The sequence below is a fragment of the Oreochromis niloticus genome, linkage group LG8 (assembly GCF_001858045.2).
Source record: "Oreochromis niloticus isolate F11D_XX linkage group LG8, O_niloticus_UMD_NMBU, whole genome shotgun sequence".
Classification (NCBI taxonomy): Eukaryota; Metazoa; Chordata; class Actinopteri; order Cichliformes; family Cichlidae; genus Oreochromis; species Oreochromis niloticus.
The window spans coordinates 16,428,813-16,447,407 of NC_031973.2; the positions used below are offsets into that span (position 1 = coordinate 16,428,813).

General features: G+C 41.6%; 1 protein-coding gene across 2 annotated transcripts; it reads left to right on the top strand.

Annotated features, from left to right (window-relative positions):
- The first annotated feature begins 6,360 nt into the window (after positions 1-6,360).
- atp2a1l (ATPase sarcoplasmic/endoplasmic reticulum Ca2+ transporting 1, like) lies at positions 6,361-18,523 on the top strand. Of its 2 annotated transcripts, XM_013266483.2 has the most exons (24): positions 6,361-6,652; positions 7,607-7,624; positions 7,946-8,028; positions 9,200-9,304; positions 10,120-10,258; positions 11,107-11,187; positions 11,277-11,362; positions 11,460-11,757; positions 11,845-12,011; positions 12,106-12,194; positions 12,292-12,394; positions 12,489-12,620; positions 12,748-12,864; positions 13,496-13,714; positions 13,803-13,914; positions 14,073-14,296; positions 14,413-14,633; positions 14,728-14,930; positions 15,020-15,105; positions 15,188-15,321; positions 15,430-15,547; positions 15,657-15,774; positions 16,055-16,100; positions 17,865-18,523. In XM_013266483.2, the coding sequence occupies exons 1-23, from the start codon at positions 6,535-6,537 to the stop codon at positions 16,057-16,059; spliced, it is 2,976 nt and encodes a 991-aa protein (XP_013121937.1). In that variant the 5' UTR covers positions 6,361-6,534; the 3' UTR covers positions 16,060-16,100; positions 17,865-18,523. The 2 variants fall into 2 exon arrangements, with proteins under 2 accessions (XP_013121937.1, XP_003458779.1); XM_003458731.4 differs by lacking the exon at positions 16,055-16,100.
- Positions 18,524-18,595: the final 72 nt, after the last annotated feature.

Genomic DNA, 18,595 nt, shown 5'->3' on the forward strand with positions numbered 1-18,595 from the left:
AAAATAGACGAGACGTTGAAGGTGTTATGGATTTTAAGAGTTCATCTTTCAGATGATACCAAATACTGTACATACTCATTCATGCAGCTATGCTGGCCTGGAATACTAACCTGTTTAATTTATGGGTGCTACTATAAAACTCCAGAAGGATTTTGTTTATGAGACAGCAGTAAAACTCTGTTTAAACTGTTATGAAAATGCAAAGCAATTGTCATTTATAAAAGTATGCCTGTATAACTTGTCTTTAAAAATTATGCTTCCTTAAATTGATAGTGGTCTTCACTGACACTGAAAAAGCGCCACTGTTTTACACCCCCAAAATAATATTTTTTTAAAGGGGACGTTACCGTTTTTTTTCCTCTTAGTTGTTAGTATATAGTGCTTAACAACACAAAAATCTGTGAATAAAATTTTTTACTGAATTCACGTTTTTTTTACCCAAATTTAAGTCAGAAATTATACAAGGATTGCATTTAACATGACATACTTTACTATTTTCTTCTTCTTCCTTTTTATTGGTAAAACAGTAAATCTGAAAATTGATGGATAACAAAATTAATTATATTTTAGCAATAAAAATATTATTTTGATTAATGAGTCGGCATATATGCAAGTGAGCCAAAAGCTCAGTGCTCATTCTGAGGGCAGAGGGAGAGAGAGGGGACATATGCATAGTATGAACATCTCAAGCGCAAAGCTCTGGCTGGTAGAACAGAAGCCCCACCCACCTGCAGTTCAAACTTGTTTGCCCGGGGCAGCCAATCAGAAGCAATCTCGCTAAAAGGAAAGGAAGCTGAAGCAGCTTCTTTCAGACTGAACGAATTGAAACGCTGCACCGAGACTGAGTACGAGTTACATATGATTACTTTGAAATGTGAATCAGTAACAGTAGTTGTAGAAGTGTCCAGAAATAAAAATTAGGAACTGGAATTGAGTACAGTAGGTTCTGTTAAAAACAATAACTGGAACGTGATTAGCATCATTAATTCTAAAAGACAGCAGAGAGAAATGAGCTAACTCCCTCCTGATTAGAAATTATTTTACATTAATACAGGATAAAAACTAATCTTTGAAATCTTCTCACTATAATTGTAATACATGTATGTATATACTGTATGTCTGTATCTTCTCCTTAACGGGTGGGCAAATCTCAACAAAACTTTGCACGTTGCACGTTTTCAAAAAAATCTATAAGTTTTTGAAAACATTTATTAGAAATAAATTTTTTTGAATTTCATATTCATCTTCCCCCTGCGAACTTGACGTTATGCATTTGTTTCCCGTCTCACATGTCACTCATATGTATCTTGAACATTCAACAGATTTTGTGTCTGCAGCTCAGTTTTTTTGAGTCACCACTAAAAACAGAATGAAGAGCTTGAAAAAGTATTGAAAGCTGTACGGCGGGTTTTGGCTAGTATAAAACTAATATTAACATAGTGATATAACTTGTCTTTTAAAGACAGATTTTTCTCCTCTATTGTATCAAATTAAGAGGAAATGAAGTATTCTCTTATAAATCAATTACCCTGCAACATTGCCTCTAAGTAACATCAAACCAGTGTAGTTTAAAGCTTTGCATTCGTGCTATATATGATCTAACACAGAAAAGGATAAACAGTGGATCACACTTAAACCCATTCTATACCATTATCAAGTTAAATCTGCAAAACTATTGGGGTCATGTGCTGGGTACTCCTAAATGTCCCAGTAAAATTGGGCCATTTGGCTTCTAAAAATGCAACACCAGCCATGTAAGTGACACTCCAGTAAAATGAAAGCCACTTTTGATCAACAGGCTCACTTTCCTGTTAGCTCCCCTGTGGCTTATATAGTACAGCCTTAAGTGTGTGGAATGGTGCGAACAACCGGGAACTCTTTGGCCCAGTTTACCTCATAGATACTGATCACACTGCAGAGTCAAAGTGTGTCCCGACACTCCCATTTTTCATGTTTTTCTCCTGCCAAAAATTCGATTAACAAGCCCAAAACGAAGATCCGATGTTCTGAAATGAAAAAGCAGCAAAGCTGTAGTGGTGCCATACTCAGCAGCACAGTGTCACCTGCTCTATTTATATCCCAAGAGGAATTCCGGATTCAGAGACTCAGCTGCCACTTCTATTATTACTATTAGCTAATGCTGTAACAAGTATCCACCTAACACCCACGCTGTAGCCCCTTTATCAAGAGTCTTATTGCTCAGCACTAATTATGTCCATGCTGTCAATACCACACATGCCCCGTACTATTAAATTTTAAGTTGTCCAAAGAACTTCAGGGTACACTAATTTAGTTTGCATAAAAGAAATCCACAGTTTATGAATGCCTGTGAAGTAATGTTGATGCTGCTTCATTAGTTGTTGATTGATGTCTAAGTTTTCAGACAAAAAAAGTTATATAAAAAAAAGAATCTCATTGATATTACCCCGCCTTTCCAGTCAGTCATAAAAGCATTGCTATGACGTCTGTAAAAATGTTTGATTCACTTCATTATGTCTCCCAGAGGCATGATATTTATCAGCATAGAGTGTGCACTCCACAGAATGTCGTGTTAATGGCTGTAACCTTCTTTAGGAAGCATGCCGGTGTCTCCTGGCTCCATATCTTTAGGTGACAAACATCACCTTGTCCCTTTCCCTTTGCTTGTGGCGTGCAAGTCAGCAGAGACAGACTTAGTTGCATAAGATGGCCAGCTGCACCACCCCGGTGCTTAACACTACAGATCTGGGAACATGTATAGAGTTCACAAGTGGAGGAGGTCAGAGGCGGGGGCTTGATGGTTTAAGCCTAGCACATGGTGATCCCTCAGCCTGGCACATGGGCGTGGCGTGCGAGCGCCACAGTGGGAGTCTGAGGTGATGGGTGTCCCAGCTTTCAGGGTTACGCTGCAGTAGTCTCTGCACACGCAGTCGTGGACAGAGGCGGAAGATGGAAAGGAGCGAAGGAGAAACTTTATCCTTCTGGGATATTGAGTTAAATGTCACTGCTCTGCCTGAGGGAGACACTGACAGGCCGACCCCTATCGCAACCCCGAAATCTCAGAGGTCACGATGGGAATACGACAGCTGAGGCCCAGTGAACGACTTGGTGAAGCAGATATAAGACGCTGGCAGATCCGAGCAAATACAATGTCTTTGAATATGTCCAGAAACAAAAAAAATGTAATATAACATGAAAATAATCCCCCTGTTAGTTAGTTTAGCTTCATTGGTAAGACTTTCCTTCTTTTCATTGAAATTGTCTACATGTCTAAACGTAAGTTCTCATATTCATCATCACACTTTAGAAAATAAATATTATTATAATTTTAATTATGTACACTCTGGACAGCATATAAGAAGTCCACATGGCAGGTGGCCACCAGAAGCTGATGGGAAACTTGGATTCCAATTTCACAGGTTGTCTGTGAAGCAGCAACAGAAGCTAATGTTGTCCAATAAAAGGGGTTAACACTGAAAACAGTAAATATGACCTTGTGATTATGTCATACACAAACAGGAAGTTTTACTGACATTTAATTATAAAATGTATATAACTGTATTATATTTATATAAAGAGATTTATATATAAGTTCCAACTCCAGAAACTTGGGACACTGTGTGAACTGGAAATAAAAATAGAATCCAATAATTTGCAAATATTTTAAATGCACATTTAATTCACAATAGAACATAGAAAACATATGAAACTTTAAACTGAGACATTTTATTATTTCATGAATTTTGAAATTGTTGGCAGCAACATGTCTCCTAAAAGTTGGGACAAGGGCAGCAAACTTACTGGAAAAGTTCACCAGTCTGCAAAACATATTTTACCATTTACTGAACATAATATCACTGTGGAAGAAATATCCAATGTGCAACAAAGATGGCAGAAGATCAAATTTGGATGCCTGTGATTTCCAGGACTTTCCAGCTTGTAATTAGTGCTCAATTCAAAACCTCTGATGGTATGAGGTATGAGGGTGCATTGGTCTCTATGGAACTGGCAGCTAGCACATCTGGAAAGGCACCATCAGTGCTGAAAAGTCTACAACAGGTATCAGAGCAACATATGCTCCCATCTTTTTTCAGCGAAGGCCTTATGTATTTCAACAAGTCGATGATGAAAGACAAAGAAGACCCAGGACTGTTGAGCAGCTAGAATCCATTATCACAGCAGTCCCCAACTTTTTTTGCGCTACGGACCGGTTTATGTCGAGCAATGTTTTTACGGACCGGCCTTTAAGGTGTCGCGGTTTAATACAACAAAATAAAAACAATACTGGTTCCAAAAAAAGAAGATTTATTCAAAACACACAGGAAAAGACCCAGGGAAACCGAGTTAACGATAAAAACCCTGAACATGAAAACTCACTGCAGTGCCCTCAGTTTACACTGCAATAAAAAACTGAGTGAATGGAAAGGAATGAAAAGTTTTCATTTACTGCTGTCCTGATAACCCTGATAACCCTGAAAACCATAGATTTCACACCTGAGCCTGAACTCTCGCGGCCTGGTACCAAACGAATCATGGACCGGTACCGGTCCGTGGCCCGGGGGTTGGGGACCGCTGCATTATCAGACAAGAATGAGACAACACTTCTCTCCCAAAAGTCCACCAACTTTGCTCCTCAGTTCCCAGATGTTTACAGACTGTTGTTAAAACGGATGGGACGCTACGCAGTGGTAAACATGGCTGTGTCCCAGCTTTTTTGAGATGTGCTGAGCTAATATTTTTCATGGAATAATACATCGTCTCAGTTTAAACATTTGAAATCTTTTCTATGTTTCAGTGTGAATGAAATGTGGGTTTATAAGATTTGCAAATCATTGGATTCTGTTTTATTTAAATTTTAATCAGCGAGGGTGTTTTGTGTCTTTTGTAACCAAGGTAGCAAAATGCATGCCATTTCTTTAATGGCACACAGATACAGGAGTCAATTTGTGTCTTTGGATAGCAATAAAGACATCATATGCACAACTCATGAACATCTTTTAAAATATCAAACAAAACCAAATCTTTTGGTTGTTTTTGTTTACTCTAAAGCAGTTCTGCAGTAGCTGTTAAACATGGTGAGCAATGATTACTGCTGCTTGCACTCCAGCACCTGTCATTTTATTGATTATGAATAGCAGCACAGATTCCTGTCCACAGAGGACTCCACACCGCCCCGCGGCGTCTTTACTGCTGTTATAACAAACAGTAAATCAATAGATCCGTGCTCAGCATTGTAACACTCAGATTTATGGAATAGGTTTTCATTATATAAAGACGTAGTGACGTGTTGTTTTCAGAGGCAGGCAAACAAATAATAAAATAAATATATACACATCCTCAGTTAACCTGCAGATTTATGGCTTAAAAATGTATGAGCTGATCTCCCTCAACCATGAGGGGGAAAAAGGAGCTTATTATTTGTAATAAACTCTATGCTCTGCTTCCACCACAAGAGGCCATTGTGCCTCATTGAATAACAGTTGTGGTGGGATCATCAGCCACACATCTACTTAAGCTGTGCCATATCAACCTGCTGCCAACCCATTGCTCATAAAAAAAAGAGAAAATAAAACTCGATCCTCCTGTATCTGCAGCCGGGGCTTCTCCTCTGTGGCGGGATAGTATGACACGCTGGCCGTGCTCTTGGCATTCAGCGCCCATTCCTCTACTACACGCTCACTTTCTTCATTCCACTATCGTTCCCATGTCTTACTCAACCAGGTTGATCATCAGGTTTGGTGTCTGTGTTATTTCACATGCTTGTGCACATGTTGGTGGCAGCAGATGATGCAGCTCTGGTGTACGGAGCTCGCCCGGTGGAACTGTAAAGCGTAAATGTGCCAACTTGTCAGACTTTCTTTCTGTTGGTAGAAATGCCAGATAATTCCTGTACTAAATTATTTGTCTACCATCTCCGTTCTTCAATGTCTCAGCCTGTGTGTCTCTGGCTTGTCCACCTTCCTCAGCAAAAACCAGTTGAGCCGTCACTCAATGTGCACCCCCCACCCTCCCCCACCCCACCCTCCACCCCTCTGGATGATCTCCTGTCTCGCTCTCTCACCTTCTCCCTTCGTCTTATTCCACTGACCATGCATGTTCCAAAAACAGATCTCATTTTCATCCATGGTACAAACCGCCTCCACCCTCACCCCCACTGCCCCGCAAGCCCCTGCACCATCTCTCTCTCTCTCTTGCACTGCCTCCTTTCCAGTTCCAAGCCTTTTCCTGAGTTCCTGTCCAAGTCCACCATCTCACCTCCCCGTTGCTCCACCCCGAGCTCCACCCTCACACCCCTTACCATGAGCACACACGCTGGAATTTGGAGGCGTGTAATAACTGGGTCCCCACCAATCACAGGCCCTGTAGTCATATAAATCCCTGAGCATGCATGCACTTATTCGCTCTTTCTGTCAGTCCAGCACTCCTGAATTGGAGGGTGCCACACGTCTAGGTGAGGGTGGTGGACCAAGGGTGAAAACAGCAGAGAACAACAAAGAAGTCAAAGAGCGCGGATAGGCACGGTTAGTCGGCCAATCCCTTGTCTATCCAGAGAGGATGGAGAACTCACACACGAAGACCCCGGCAGAATGCCTGGCCTACTTCTCGGTGAACGAGAACAGTGGTCTCACTCCTGACCAGTTCAAGAAGAACCTGGACAAATACGGCTTCAATGGTGAGAGTTCGGGCATTGGGGATGGGTGGGAAGCCTACTGAAAGAAGAAAACCCCACGTAGTAACTGTCAATGAAACATCTCAGTGTTTGCATTCAGAATATTCCACAAAGCACCACAGCTTTTGCTAAGATAAGTTCCGGAAGTCTTCCTTAGTCAACACCAGTGGAGTTTCTTGCCTTCCTTGTAGTTAGCCGGGCTGGGATAAAGCTTTTTTAGAGTGCAGTCGCAGCAGCTGATAAAAATGCAGAGACATTGAGAAGCAGAGACTTTGAGGGCTTTGAAGAGCTATTTAAAGATAGCCAAAGAAGATGACTGGAGAGCGAGAGAGACAGGTGATGGCTCAGGAACCTTCCTGGGTGATATATGGTGTGGGCAATAGCAAGAGGTGTGGATAATTTTAGGCCGGATCAAATGGGGAGGTCCTCAGGTCCTTAGGACTAAGTGATCGGGAATATGATTGCTAATCAATAACTACAAGGAAGGCAAATTACATGGCAAGAGTTGCTTAATAATGTATTACAGTTATTTTAGCAGTCATATTCCTGCACTCACTGTGACGTTGCTTTACAGCACTTAGTAAGCGGTTATTACATTTTTATTCATTTAATTTTTTTGTGAAAACAGTCAAGCACTTTCACAGAGGTTTTACAGGCTTTGACTGGAAATCAAAGTAGGCTGGGTCATCCTGAAATAATTAAGAAGCACAGTGTGTTTGTAATTATGCCACTGAGTTGTAGAGCTTAAGTTATTAAGTGTGAGGCACACAGAGGATTTTGAAAATGCATGTTTTATAAACCAGAGGGCACATTTGTTGTCATATATCAATACATGTATAATTCCATCATAATGTTGCTGATAATGTTTAATAATGATCGTGAGACACTTTAACTGACTGTCTTTTCACCTCGCTCTCTTTCTGTCTCCACCTCCTTCACTTTGGTGTCCAACTCCAGAGCTGCCCGCTGAGGAGGGTAAGTGTTCCTTCAACACATTTACTGCATGTTTAAATGTGAACAAGAGCTTCCAGACACCTGATATCACCCAGAGAGGATGACTGGCGTTACTTCACTGAAGTCACGCTCATCCTCAAAAGGTCTTCAGTCAAAACAAGCAGGCAGCATTTTGATTGTGTAATTTAATCACCACAAGATAATTGCATCACACTTGCCACTGAAGATTGTTGGTCAATCACAAATCCATACCATAGTGCGCAAACTTGTACCACACAAATACACTCTAATGCATGCTTAATGGGGTGATTATTATCCACTGATTGTGTCCTTGTCCTGCAGGTAAGAGCATCTGGGAGCTGGTCATTGAGCAGTTTGAGGACTTGCTTGTCAGGATCCTGCTTCTGGCCGCCTGCATCTCCTTTGTAAGTAAACAAGTGTCCACGTTATGTTTAAATCACCACAGATCGTGGCTGTTCCTGTCATGTGCATTTTAAGCTTAAGTGACAGGAGTAGTATTTGTAGTAGACATAATAGCAGCAGCAACAAATGAAGCAAGGCACTGACACGTGTGGACAGGTTCCAAGTTTAATAGCACTACTAACAAGAATACACTCTTCAGGTTTAAGATAACATCCAGCTAATCATTTCACGTTTAGATGTAATCTCTGGACCCTCACACATTCTTAAGAGTCAACTTAAAAGGTTTAGTCCATCACACAAACCAGTCCACTAAAGCAAGCGCGCTGCAGTTACTTGCATTACTTTATGGCCACTTTGTTAAGACAGCTTCCCTTCCCCTCCGCCCCTCTATGTATTTTTGAGGACGACAACTTGAGAAGAGGGAGACCAATTGCGAAGTCTACTAGGAGGTGTATTAATTGCTATGGCCAGTTTCACCCTTTCGGGCAGCTGTCATGATGGCCTTAGAAGGCGAATATTGAGGAGCAAGTGAGAGATGGGGGGCTCGGGGAAGTATAGGGGGGCAGAGGGGTAAGGGTTTATTTTAAGAAAGCCCCAAGCTGAGGAGAGAAACTGAATCCTTCGGGAAAGGTCAGGCCTGAAGAAGGAACGAAGGGCCTCCTTAGAAAGACACTTTTAAGTCAGAAGGAGTGAGGAGCTATTAGGACACTGAGATTAATCTGAAATCATATTAAAATATTTACACAGCTATTATCAAAATAAAAGACTAAGTGCAGGAAAAGTAAAGATGAAAATATGACTAAATGTAAATGATTAAAAGGTCTAAAAAATGTCTGTGTAGGTATATATTTAAAATTATTGTGCATTTATTTTCTTTCTTTTTTTTAATCGTTTACATGTTTTTTTTAATCATGCAGCTTATATAGATAAAAACACTGAATTCATACAAATATAGAAAGTCCCATAAGTACCTACCCACCTTTATGGCAATCTCTACAACCATCAACACATTTATACGAGCTTATATACTTGTTAGAGGTCTTTAGTTCAGCATAAAAGAAAAATAAATGAAAAGCATTTTGTTGTTAAGAGATATCGGCCCGCTGGCTCTCAGGAGCAGGATAGCCCACTGTCAGTGTTGTCTCCACCACACTGACCGTGCTCTCACCACAGGTGCTGGCCTGGTTCGAGGAAGGTGAGGAGACCGTTACTGCCTTCGTGGAGCCCTTCGTCATCCTTCTTATCCTCATCGCTAACGCCGTTGTTGGCGTGTGGCAGGTCAGTAATGAGGCCCAGATCGTTGAGCAATAAGCTGTATCCATTACACTGATGACAGAAAGTACACAGGTTCCAGTTACTGCCAGAGTTGGTTTCTCAATTCTCATTTTCGAGCTCTTAAATCTGAAATATACATGAGCGCTCACTTGATCTTATGTGCAAGTATGAAAAAATGTATATGATATTATTACTGTATGACTTTTTAAAATATTTAACACGTTATATCTGGAGTTGTTTTGACTGCAGACATTTAGTCATGCTCTTCTTCATTCATGCCAATAAGTGTGTGGCACTGCTGTCAGGCATCACTCAGTGAGGGAACACTGCTGTCATCACGTTCATGCCAAGTGTTGAAATCAGCTGCTTCCCTTCCCTTCTGTTTTCCTCATCTAAAGAACTGGCATTAGCAACCCGCTAATCGAAGATCATCCCAGATCACATTTCCCTAAATGAGTTTATTTTCTTGCACCATTTTCCACACTGAATTAAAAAAAAAACATCTCTGAAAAGAAAACCCACCATAAAAATTCTACTGAAACCTAATATGGACCAGAGCACATCAGATAGCAGATGTGACCTACTCATGTGACATCAGTAACGGGTGTAATTGCTGTGGGTAATGATTCAAAGCCTCTTAGAGGACATGCCCAGTGCCAGACCAAGGACAAAATTAGTATAGTTTACATTCAAACGAGGATGAATGTCTCTGTATCCTTTGATACAAAGATTTTACTTTTATTTGTCTGCAGTTTTTAAGCAGATCCCGTTTTCTTCTTTGAACTCTTAATGAAAGTTTGTGTCTGTGTTTGCCGCAGGAGCGTAATGCTGAAAGCGCCATCGAGGCTCTCAAGGAGTACGAGCCCGAGATGGGCAAAGTTTACCGCTCTGACAGAAAGAGTGTGCAGAGGATCAAGGCCAGGGAAATCGTCCCTGGAGACATTGTGGAGGTGTCTGGTAAGAGATGTCGAGGTTCCACATGGGGAGTCTGTGTTAATTATTTTTTTAAACGGTCTTTCGAGAGGCTCTGTATATATTTTCACCCGGGAAATACTCACAACCTGTTGTATCAAATACTCTTTGACGCCTAATTACAGTGAAGCTGTGAAGATGCTTCCACTGAGTTCCTTGCATTTCTATTCAGGGAGTGAAAGGCAGACACAAGTTCAGGATAGATGTGCCCGAGGAAGGCTGATGTCAGAGCCTTGTGTCTTTTTAAGGCAGCGTGAATGAGGCACGACAGAGTAACACTGCAGCGAAAACATGCTGACTGTAGGAAAACAAAATTATGAGTATAAATACCCCCACGAGCACCTGCCGCACCGCCTTTTCCCTTGCTGGCGTTGCCACTCCTGTTCATTTGTCAGTGCACACCTGTTGCCTCTCTTGCTGGCTGCCCTGCCCCCCCTCACCATGTGTGCTTCACTCTGATTTGTCAAAGCATGTGTCATTTAGAGTTCTGCACTATTATGAAATCCGTGGATTAAGTATAGAAATTTAGCAAGTTGTCTGAGCATTTGGTGCCTATTTTAGGAGCTATTCAGAGTATTAGCGGTGGTAGTATTAAATTTCACTTTGATTTAATTCAGTTTTAATAAACGAGTGACATGAATTGAACTATTTGGCACTATTGCAGTCATTTGGATGTTATGGAGGTGCCAACATAATTAATAGGAAACATTTTTCACACTTATACACAGTCCCCATGGTTGTTTTTAACTTCTTTCTAATGTCAGTTAGAAAGTTATTTATGTGTTCTCTAACAGTTCACTAAATGTTAATGGTAACTTCTCCTCTTTGCACAGTTGGTGACAAAGTCCCCGCTGACATCAGGATTGTTTCTATCAAGTCCACCACCCTGCGTGTTGACCAGTCCATCCTTACTGGTAAGCTTCTTAAGAAAATCATCCGCTACATCCTGTTCTGTCCTTTCTCCGTTGGCAGTTTTGAGTTCATTCTCTGATTTCACTCTCAGGTGAGTCTGTCAGTGTGATCAAGCACACTGACCCTGTTCCTGACCCCAGAGCTGTCAACCAGGACAAGAAGAACATGCTTTTCTCTGTCAGTATATCCTGTCACTATGAATAATTATTTCTCTCACCTGTCCTTTCATTTCCCTAGCCTTACCTGGTTTCTCTTCCTCACTTTTCCTCTGTAGGGTACCAACATTGCAGCCGGCAAGGCCATTGGTGTGGCTGTCGCCACTGGAGTCTCCACTGAGATTGGCAAGATCCGTGACCAGATGGCTGCCACCGAGCAGGAGAAGACTCCTCTGCAGGCCAAGCTGGACGAGTTCGGCGAGCAGCTGTCCAAGGTCATCTCTCTGATCTGCGTTGCTGTCTGGGCCATCAACATCGGCCACTTCAATGACCCCGTCCACGGAGGCTCATGGATCCGTGGTGCTGTCTACTACTTCAAGATCGCTGTTGCTCTGGCTGTCGCTGCCATCCCTGAGGGTGAGGACAGAAAAGACAGTGAAAAAACAACACGTTCCCACTCCACTGCTTGTTTGTCACACTCAGTTTTTCACTAATGTCCCTCAGGTCTGCCCGCTGTCATTACCACCTGTCTGGCCCTTGGTACTCGCCGTATGGCCAAGAAGAATGCCATTGTCAGAAGCCTGCCCTCTGTGGAGACCCTGGGCTGCACCTCCGTCATTTGCTCCGACAAGACTGGCACCCTCACCACCAACCAGATGTGTGTGACCAAGGTGGGTATTTAACCAATGAAGAAAAGTGTACTTTAGACAGTTTTCATGAACTCTCCTTCATGTGCAAAAACGGTCTTTGTTTTCTCCCCTGCAGATGTTTGTTGTCAAGACTGTTGATGGGGACCACGTTGACCTCGATGCCTTTGATATCTCTGGCTCCAAGTATACCCCAGAGGGCGAGGTGTAAGTTGGCTTTTATATTGCCATGTATTGTCGTTCAGTGTAGCCAATCAAATTCAGACAAACCAACTCTAATTTGTTTGCAATTTTCTCCTATCAGTTCCCAGGGTGGTGCCAAGGTCAACTGCAGCTCATACGACGGTCTTGTTGAGCTGGCTACCATCTGCGCCCTGTGCAACGACTCCTCTCTGGACTACAACGAGGTAAAATCGGAAAGCCACACTTTTTATTTGCCACAATTCAACTTTACTACCTGCAGAGAAAGAAATTCTCTCCTTCATTTCTTGTTTTCTGTAGTCCAAGAAGATCTATGAGAAGGTCGGTGAGGCTACTGAGACCGCCTTGTGCTGCCTGGTTGAGAAGATGAACGTGTTCAACTCAAACGTGAAGAACCTGTCCAGAATTGAGAGAGCCAACGCATGCTGCACAGTAAGTCAGCTCGTTTCATTTGTGGTACAATGAAGGTGATTTGCGTTTGCTGTTCGCTGCTGAAAACCATTGTAATAAGTTGAAGTTACGTTTGAGAGTTTTTACTGTTTTATATATCGTTTAATAGGTGATCAAGCAGTTCATGAAGAAGAAATTCACTCTGGAGTTCTCCCGTGACAGGAAGTCCATGTCTGTTTACTGCACTCCTGTTAAAGGTGATGGTGGTCCCAAGATGTTTGTTAAGGTCAGTTCACTTTTAGCCTGCTGTCACAGTGTTTGGGATAAAAGATGGACTTGGGTTTGGAAAACTGCGGTTTTTCTAATGGCCAGCAGGGAGTGACTCATCTGATCCAGTTGTGTAAAGGTCATCCATCACCAATAAACACTTTTCTCATGAAATATCGTTTCAAACCTTTAGTTTCTGATCTTATTGTATGCAACATAACAATCATCTAATTATCTTATGAGCATTCAGTGTCCCCCGGTTTGTTAGTAGATTCACTCCCTGCTTGTGATGTCTGTTTTTACAACAAAGCTAAGCTGGCCTGTCAACATGCAACATACAACTAAAGATGATAAATGTAATAAAATTCTGGATTTAAACTTACTCATATTTTTCATAGGTCATTTTTGTTCTACTACAAGTTGCACTCTGTTAAAATGATTTAGTTGAAATATAGTAGCTTAAAGCTGACATCTTCAGCTTTTTGGTGTAGAAATACATAAAAAAATAATTCTGTTGATATTTGCATTTTTCCTTTTTAAAAAAAATTTATTTTGTAGCAGACGGAATAAATGTTAAAGAACAGGCCGAAATTGTTTGTCTCTGTGCCGCCTTTACTAAATACAAAATAATCTTACTGCTTCATACCTAGGGTGCTCCTGAGGGTGTGATTGACAGGTGCGCCTATGTGCGTGTCGGCACCACCCGTGTGCCTCTGACCAACGCCATCAAGGAGAAGATTCTGTCTGTCATCAGGGACTGGGGTACTGGCCGTGACACCCTGCGTTGCCTGGCCCTGGCCACTCGCGACTCCCCACTGAAGGTGGAGGAGATGAACCTTGAGGACTCAACCAAGTTTGCCGATTATGAGGTTAGACATCCCGACTGAAGTGAAACCTGGGGATACAGCCATGACAACATGTAAAAACTTGGATTGATTCGTTTGCTTCTCCCCTCAGACGGACCTGACCTTCGTTGGCTGTGTGGGTATGCTGGATCCCCCTCGTAAGGAGGTCACTGACTCAATTGAGCTGTGCAGAGCTGCTGGAATCCGTGTCATTATGATCACTGGTTAGTGTCATGGAGAGCTTTTCTATGATACCATTCTTATCATTAGAAAAACTGATCTTTCTGTTCTGCTAATACACAATCATACAAAGTGTTTTTATTCTCCGGAAACTGTCCTTTTTACAAGGTTTCCACTCATTTTCTCTTTCTCCATGTGTCAGGTGACAACAAGGGAACTGCTATCGCTATCTGCCGTCGCATTGGCATCTTCAGCGAGGACGAGGATGTCTCCGGCAGGGCCTACACCGGACGTGAGTTTGACGATCTGCCCCTCCACGAGCAGTCCGAGGCTGTGCGCAGGGCTTGCTGCTTTGCCCGTGTGGAGCCGGCCCACAAGTCCAAGATCGTTGAGTTCCTCCAGGGTTATGATGACATTACTGCCATGGTAAGAGCCCAGCAGTGCAGGATACAAACTAAACCTGTTACCGACACAGAGGTTGTGTTGAAGTGTTGTCTGGTGGTTGGTTTGTCTAATGTATACTTCATCTCCTCCAATCGCAGACTGGTGATGGTGTGAACGATGCCCCTGCCCTGAAGAAGGCCGAGATCGGCATCGCCATGGGCTCTGGCACTGCCGTTGCCAAGTCTGCCTCTGAGATGGTCCTGGCTGACGACAACTTCTCTTCCATTGTGGCTGCTGTTGAGGAGGGCAGAGCTATCTACAACAACATGAAGCAGTTCATCCGCTACCTCATCTCCTCCAACGTCGGTGAGGTCGTCTGGTGAGTGACCTGTGTGACACACACTCTGAAGACAGCTACACATCTTCCTTTATGTCTCCGGCTTAACTTCAGCTGTCCCGTTACCCTCCCTCAGTATCTTCCTTACTGCTGCTCTGGGTCTGCCTGAAGCTCTGATCCCCGTCCAGCTGCTCTGGGTCAACTTGGTGACTGATGGTCTGCCCGCCACTGCTCTGGGCTTCAACCCACCTGATCTGGACATCATGGGCAAGCCCCCACGCTCCCCCAAGGAGCCTCTGATCTCTGGCTGGCTGTTCTTCAGATACATGGCCATTGGTGGTAAGTGGAACTGGGAGAGTTTGGATGGATTTTGATTGAAAGTAAGTACAACAGTTGCCTACACTGACACGATCCACCTACACTAACAGGATATGTTGGTGCTGCCACTGTTGCTGGCGCTGCCTGGTGGTTCCTCTACGATACCACTGGCCCCGGAGTCACCTACTATCAGCTGGTGAGTGATTTTCTTTGTTTCCTGTTGCTTTCAACTAAACACAGATGTAGATATTTACTGATCTTACTTCCTATCCGTGCAGTCACACTTCATGCAGTGCCACGAGGAGAACGAGGACTTTGAAGGCCTGGACTGTGAAATCTTTGAGGCTGCTCCTCCCATGACCATGGCCCTGTCTGTGCTGGTCACCATTGAGATGTGCAATGCTCTCAACAGGTACTTCTTTGAATGTGATCGAGGAGGATGTAGTTTTTAAAAAAAGAGGTTTCTTCATGCAACAGATATATTCTGCTCTCACCTCTCTTCTTCTTCTTCCTCTTCAAGCTTGTCTGAGAATCAGTCTCTGGTGCGCATGCCCCCATGGAGCAACTTCTGGCTGATCTCTGCCATGACCCTGTCCATGTCCCTGCACTTCATGATCATCTATGTTGACCCTCTTCCTGTGAGTCAGACATTCAGTTTGAAAATATTTTTGTTTTAGAAACTCTAGTTCATGTGGCTTTCCTCCATGGGGTTCAGCTTCATCTGACTTCCACTCTTTTCCTCTCCAGATGATCTTCAAGTTGACCCATCTGTCCACAGAGCAGTGGATTGTGGTCCTGAAACTTTCCTTCCCCGTCATTGCCATTGATGAGGTGCTGAAGTTCGTCGCCCGCAACTACGTTGAAGGTAAGGAGTCTTGCACTTTTATCCACGAGAACAAAAATAAACAGAGATCTGTCCCAGTTCCTAAAATAACAGATAATAATTTTACTTAATCATTCATGTATTACTACCATCATCTTTTCAGATTATTTATTAATATTTTAACTTATTAAAATTAACCTAGACTTTATCTAATTTCATTTTAATTCCGTCAGGTTTGATTCTGTGTTTTTAATCTGCCTGTTTTCACTTCTCTCCATTCATCATTAACTCACGTAACCCTTTTGTTTTTGTCCATTTCCAGTTTAAATTCAGCCAACCCATCACCATTAACCTGTAACTAAACCAAGGTATTCCAAGGCTCACACTGCAGTGTGTAGCTAGCGCTGTGTAGAGACTGTTTGTCTGTTTGTGTATTTGTTGTTATTTCACGTACATTGCTGCCCTAATGTAGATTTTTCAAGCTGTTATCAGACTCACTGTGACCTCCGGGGTCTCCTCACTACTCCTTCATTGAAAATCAAATTGAAAAGCATTGGGTATCATGACTTCTGTATGGGGAGACCCCTGAGTGTGTTGATCTGTGTGAGGTTTCTGTTTATTGGTTTTCGTTTTTTTCTTCGTGAGATCACCGTGAGCGGGTGAGTATCTGACCAAAGATATCTTTTTTAGTCATTATATAAACATTAAACTGATGGGTTTTTTTAACACTTTATGATATAGCTGTACGCAGATAAAAGGTCTGTCTGAGTATTAATTTTTTCCTTTGTCAACAGATTTTACTCTTAACCTCTTTTATTGTTAGCATTACGTGTAGTTTTTTCCTATAGCTGCAATAAACTCCAAAATAAGTTATTGCATGTTTATATGAAGCTTATAAATAATAACAGCGACTTTTTCCTTAAGTAAGCCCCACATTTAAAATGCTCTCCACTGTAAATAAAGGCTTAAATTGTGTTTAACTTAAACTATCTTATATTTCTGAAAGTTAAGTCATACTGCAAAACTGTTCGATTTACACTTCTCCTTGTGAAGAAAAATTGGGGATGTAGCTTTTTTATGTTTAAGCCCTCAAACTCTGGAACTACCTCAAAATATTAACTCTAACAATAATTTCAAAAAGTTCTTAAAATACACCTTTTCAATGAGACATTTAGCTAGTGTGTCCACGAAATAATAGATCGCTATACAGCCTGCGAGTGAGCTCAGCCACATCTAGTGGTCTGGTAAATATAGTGCATGTGCCTTTTGTCTTTATCAGTATCATGTTGGCCTCCTGCTTCTGTCGTTTCAAAGTTTGTTTGTTTTCATATTTCTCTGTTTATGTTCTGTAGAATTTATTTTTATTTATTGGTTACGGATAAAGCGCTTAACAAATTTAAGAAAACACAAATATTTTACAAATCTATAAAGTTTTTAAAGCAGAAATTGTTACATTTTCTTTGGGGGGGGGTTAACTGAGTTCGTGTTCCAATTTGAGCCTAAAATTGAGGGTAACATTCAAACCCTAAAGGTGATTTTCTGTTAAGCAATGTAAAAAAAATAGCTGTACTGGCAAAAAAGTAAGTAAGGTCCTAAGTAAGTAACTGGCATCTTAAAATAATAATGTGCTTTATTATTTTGTGTGAGTAAAACAGTACATTTAAAAATACACGAATAACAAGAATATTTCTTTTTTAGCATCAAAAATATCATTTTGATTAAACAGTCGTGTATAAAGGTGGATTAACCAGAACAGAAATATAAAAAAATATTTTAGTAATTGCCAAAACTGTTAATTTAGGGCAGCTGACCACCCTTACATTGGTGGTCTTATAAATTTGTTAAGCACTGTGTATATATATTTGTGTGTGTGTGTGTGCGCGCGCAGGTGTCTGTTTATATGTATGCAGTTCTGATGCATTGTTTGTATTTTGTAGTATTAATATGTTTTTATGCTTGTGTAGACCTTTGATCCTCTACATGCCATATTGAGCTATACACAAACTGGATTTTGTGAAGTGCTGTCGCTTAGCAGTGACTTTATGCTTGAGAGATGTTATCAAAGTGTCATTCTTCTTATCACATGAGAAATTTCCTTTGTTTACCAAATCACGTGTCTCTGGTCTCTGCAGCAGGTACAGAACTTAAATAGAGATGTAGAAGAAGAGGATCTTCAGGGCTGAAGAGAAAGAAGCGGAGAAGAGAGGGAGAAAGAAAGATCACAGCCAAAGAGGGGAGCCATAGAGAAGAAAAAGACTGAAAAAAAACCTTGTGAAAAAAAACAATAAAATTTGTTTAAAAATCTGCAATAAAAATAGTCTCTGTATAAGGAAGGAGATTGAATTAAAATGAGGGGAAGTATCCTGATTAACCAGATAAAGCAGTAATATTTAAGATTTTATTCTAAGAAGTAAAGTATGTATTAAAGGTGATTATTTTTTTTGTTAACCTTGGATATTCTCAGCTGTTGTGTTTTGTGTCCTCTGTCCATTTTCATATGACTGACTTTCCAGCTCATTACTTTGATTCTAGTCTTCGTTGCTCGTGTCTTGTGCAGCCTCCCTGCTTTAGCTGGGCTCTGTACAGTGTGGTGTAGAGTTGTTAAAAATGACTTCATATGGGCAGAAAAACCACTTGCCTCCAGCCGCCAGCGCTCTCTATAGGCAACATGCGGACTCAGTTGGAGGTCTCGTGACATAAAATGGGCATGTCTACTCAGTCACAACACTTTTGGTCTTATATATTGTTTACTTGATAAGCTGCAATAAAGTGATGATTAAAAACTTGTGAACTTATTGTGGAGCATGTTTTTATTGGGCGTACATTTAGATGACCTCCTCTGGACACATCACGAGTGATTACA

What these genes read in the sequence shown, in the direction of transcription:
- atp2a1l (XM_003458731.4), top strand. Translation starts at nt 6,535, where the DNA reads ATGGAGAACTCACACACGAAGACCCCGGCAGAATGCCTGGCCTACTTC. An exon ending in TGACCAGTCCATCCTTACTG is followed by an intron (nt 11,188 to 11,276) that starts GTAAGCTTCTTA and finishes TTTCACTCTCAG; the next exon opens with GTGAGTCTGTCAGTGTGATC. An exon ending in AGAAGAACATGCTTTTCTCT is followed by an intron (nt 11,363 to 11,459) that starts GTCAGTATATCC and finishes TTTCCTCTGTAG; the next exon opens with GGTACCAACATTGCAGCCGG.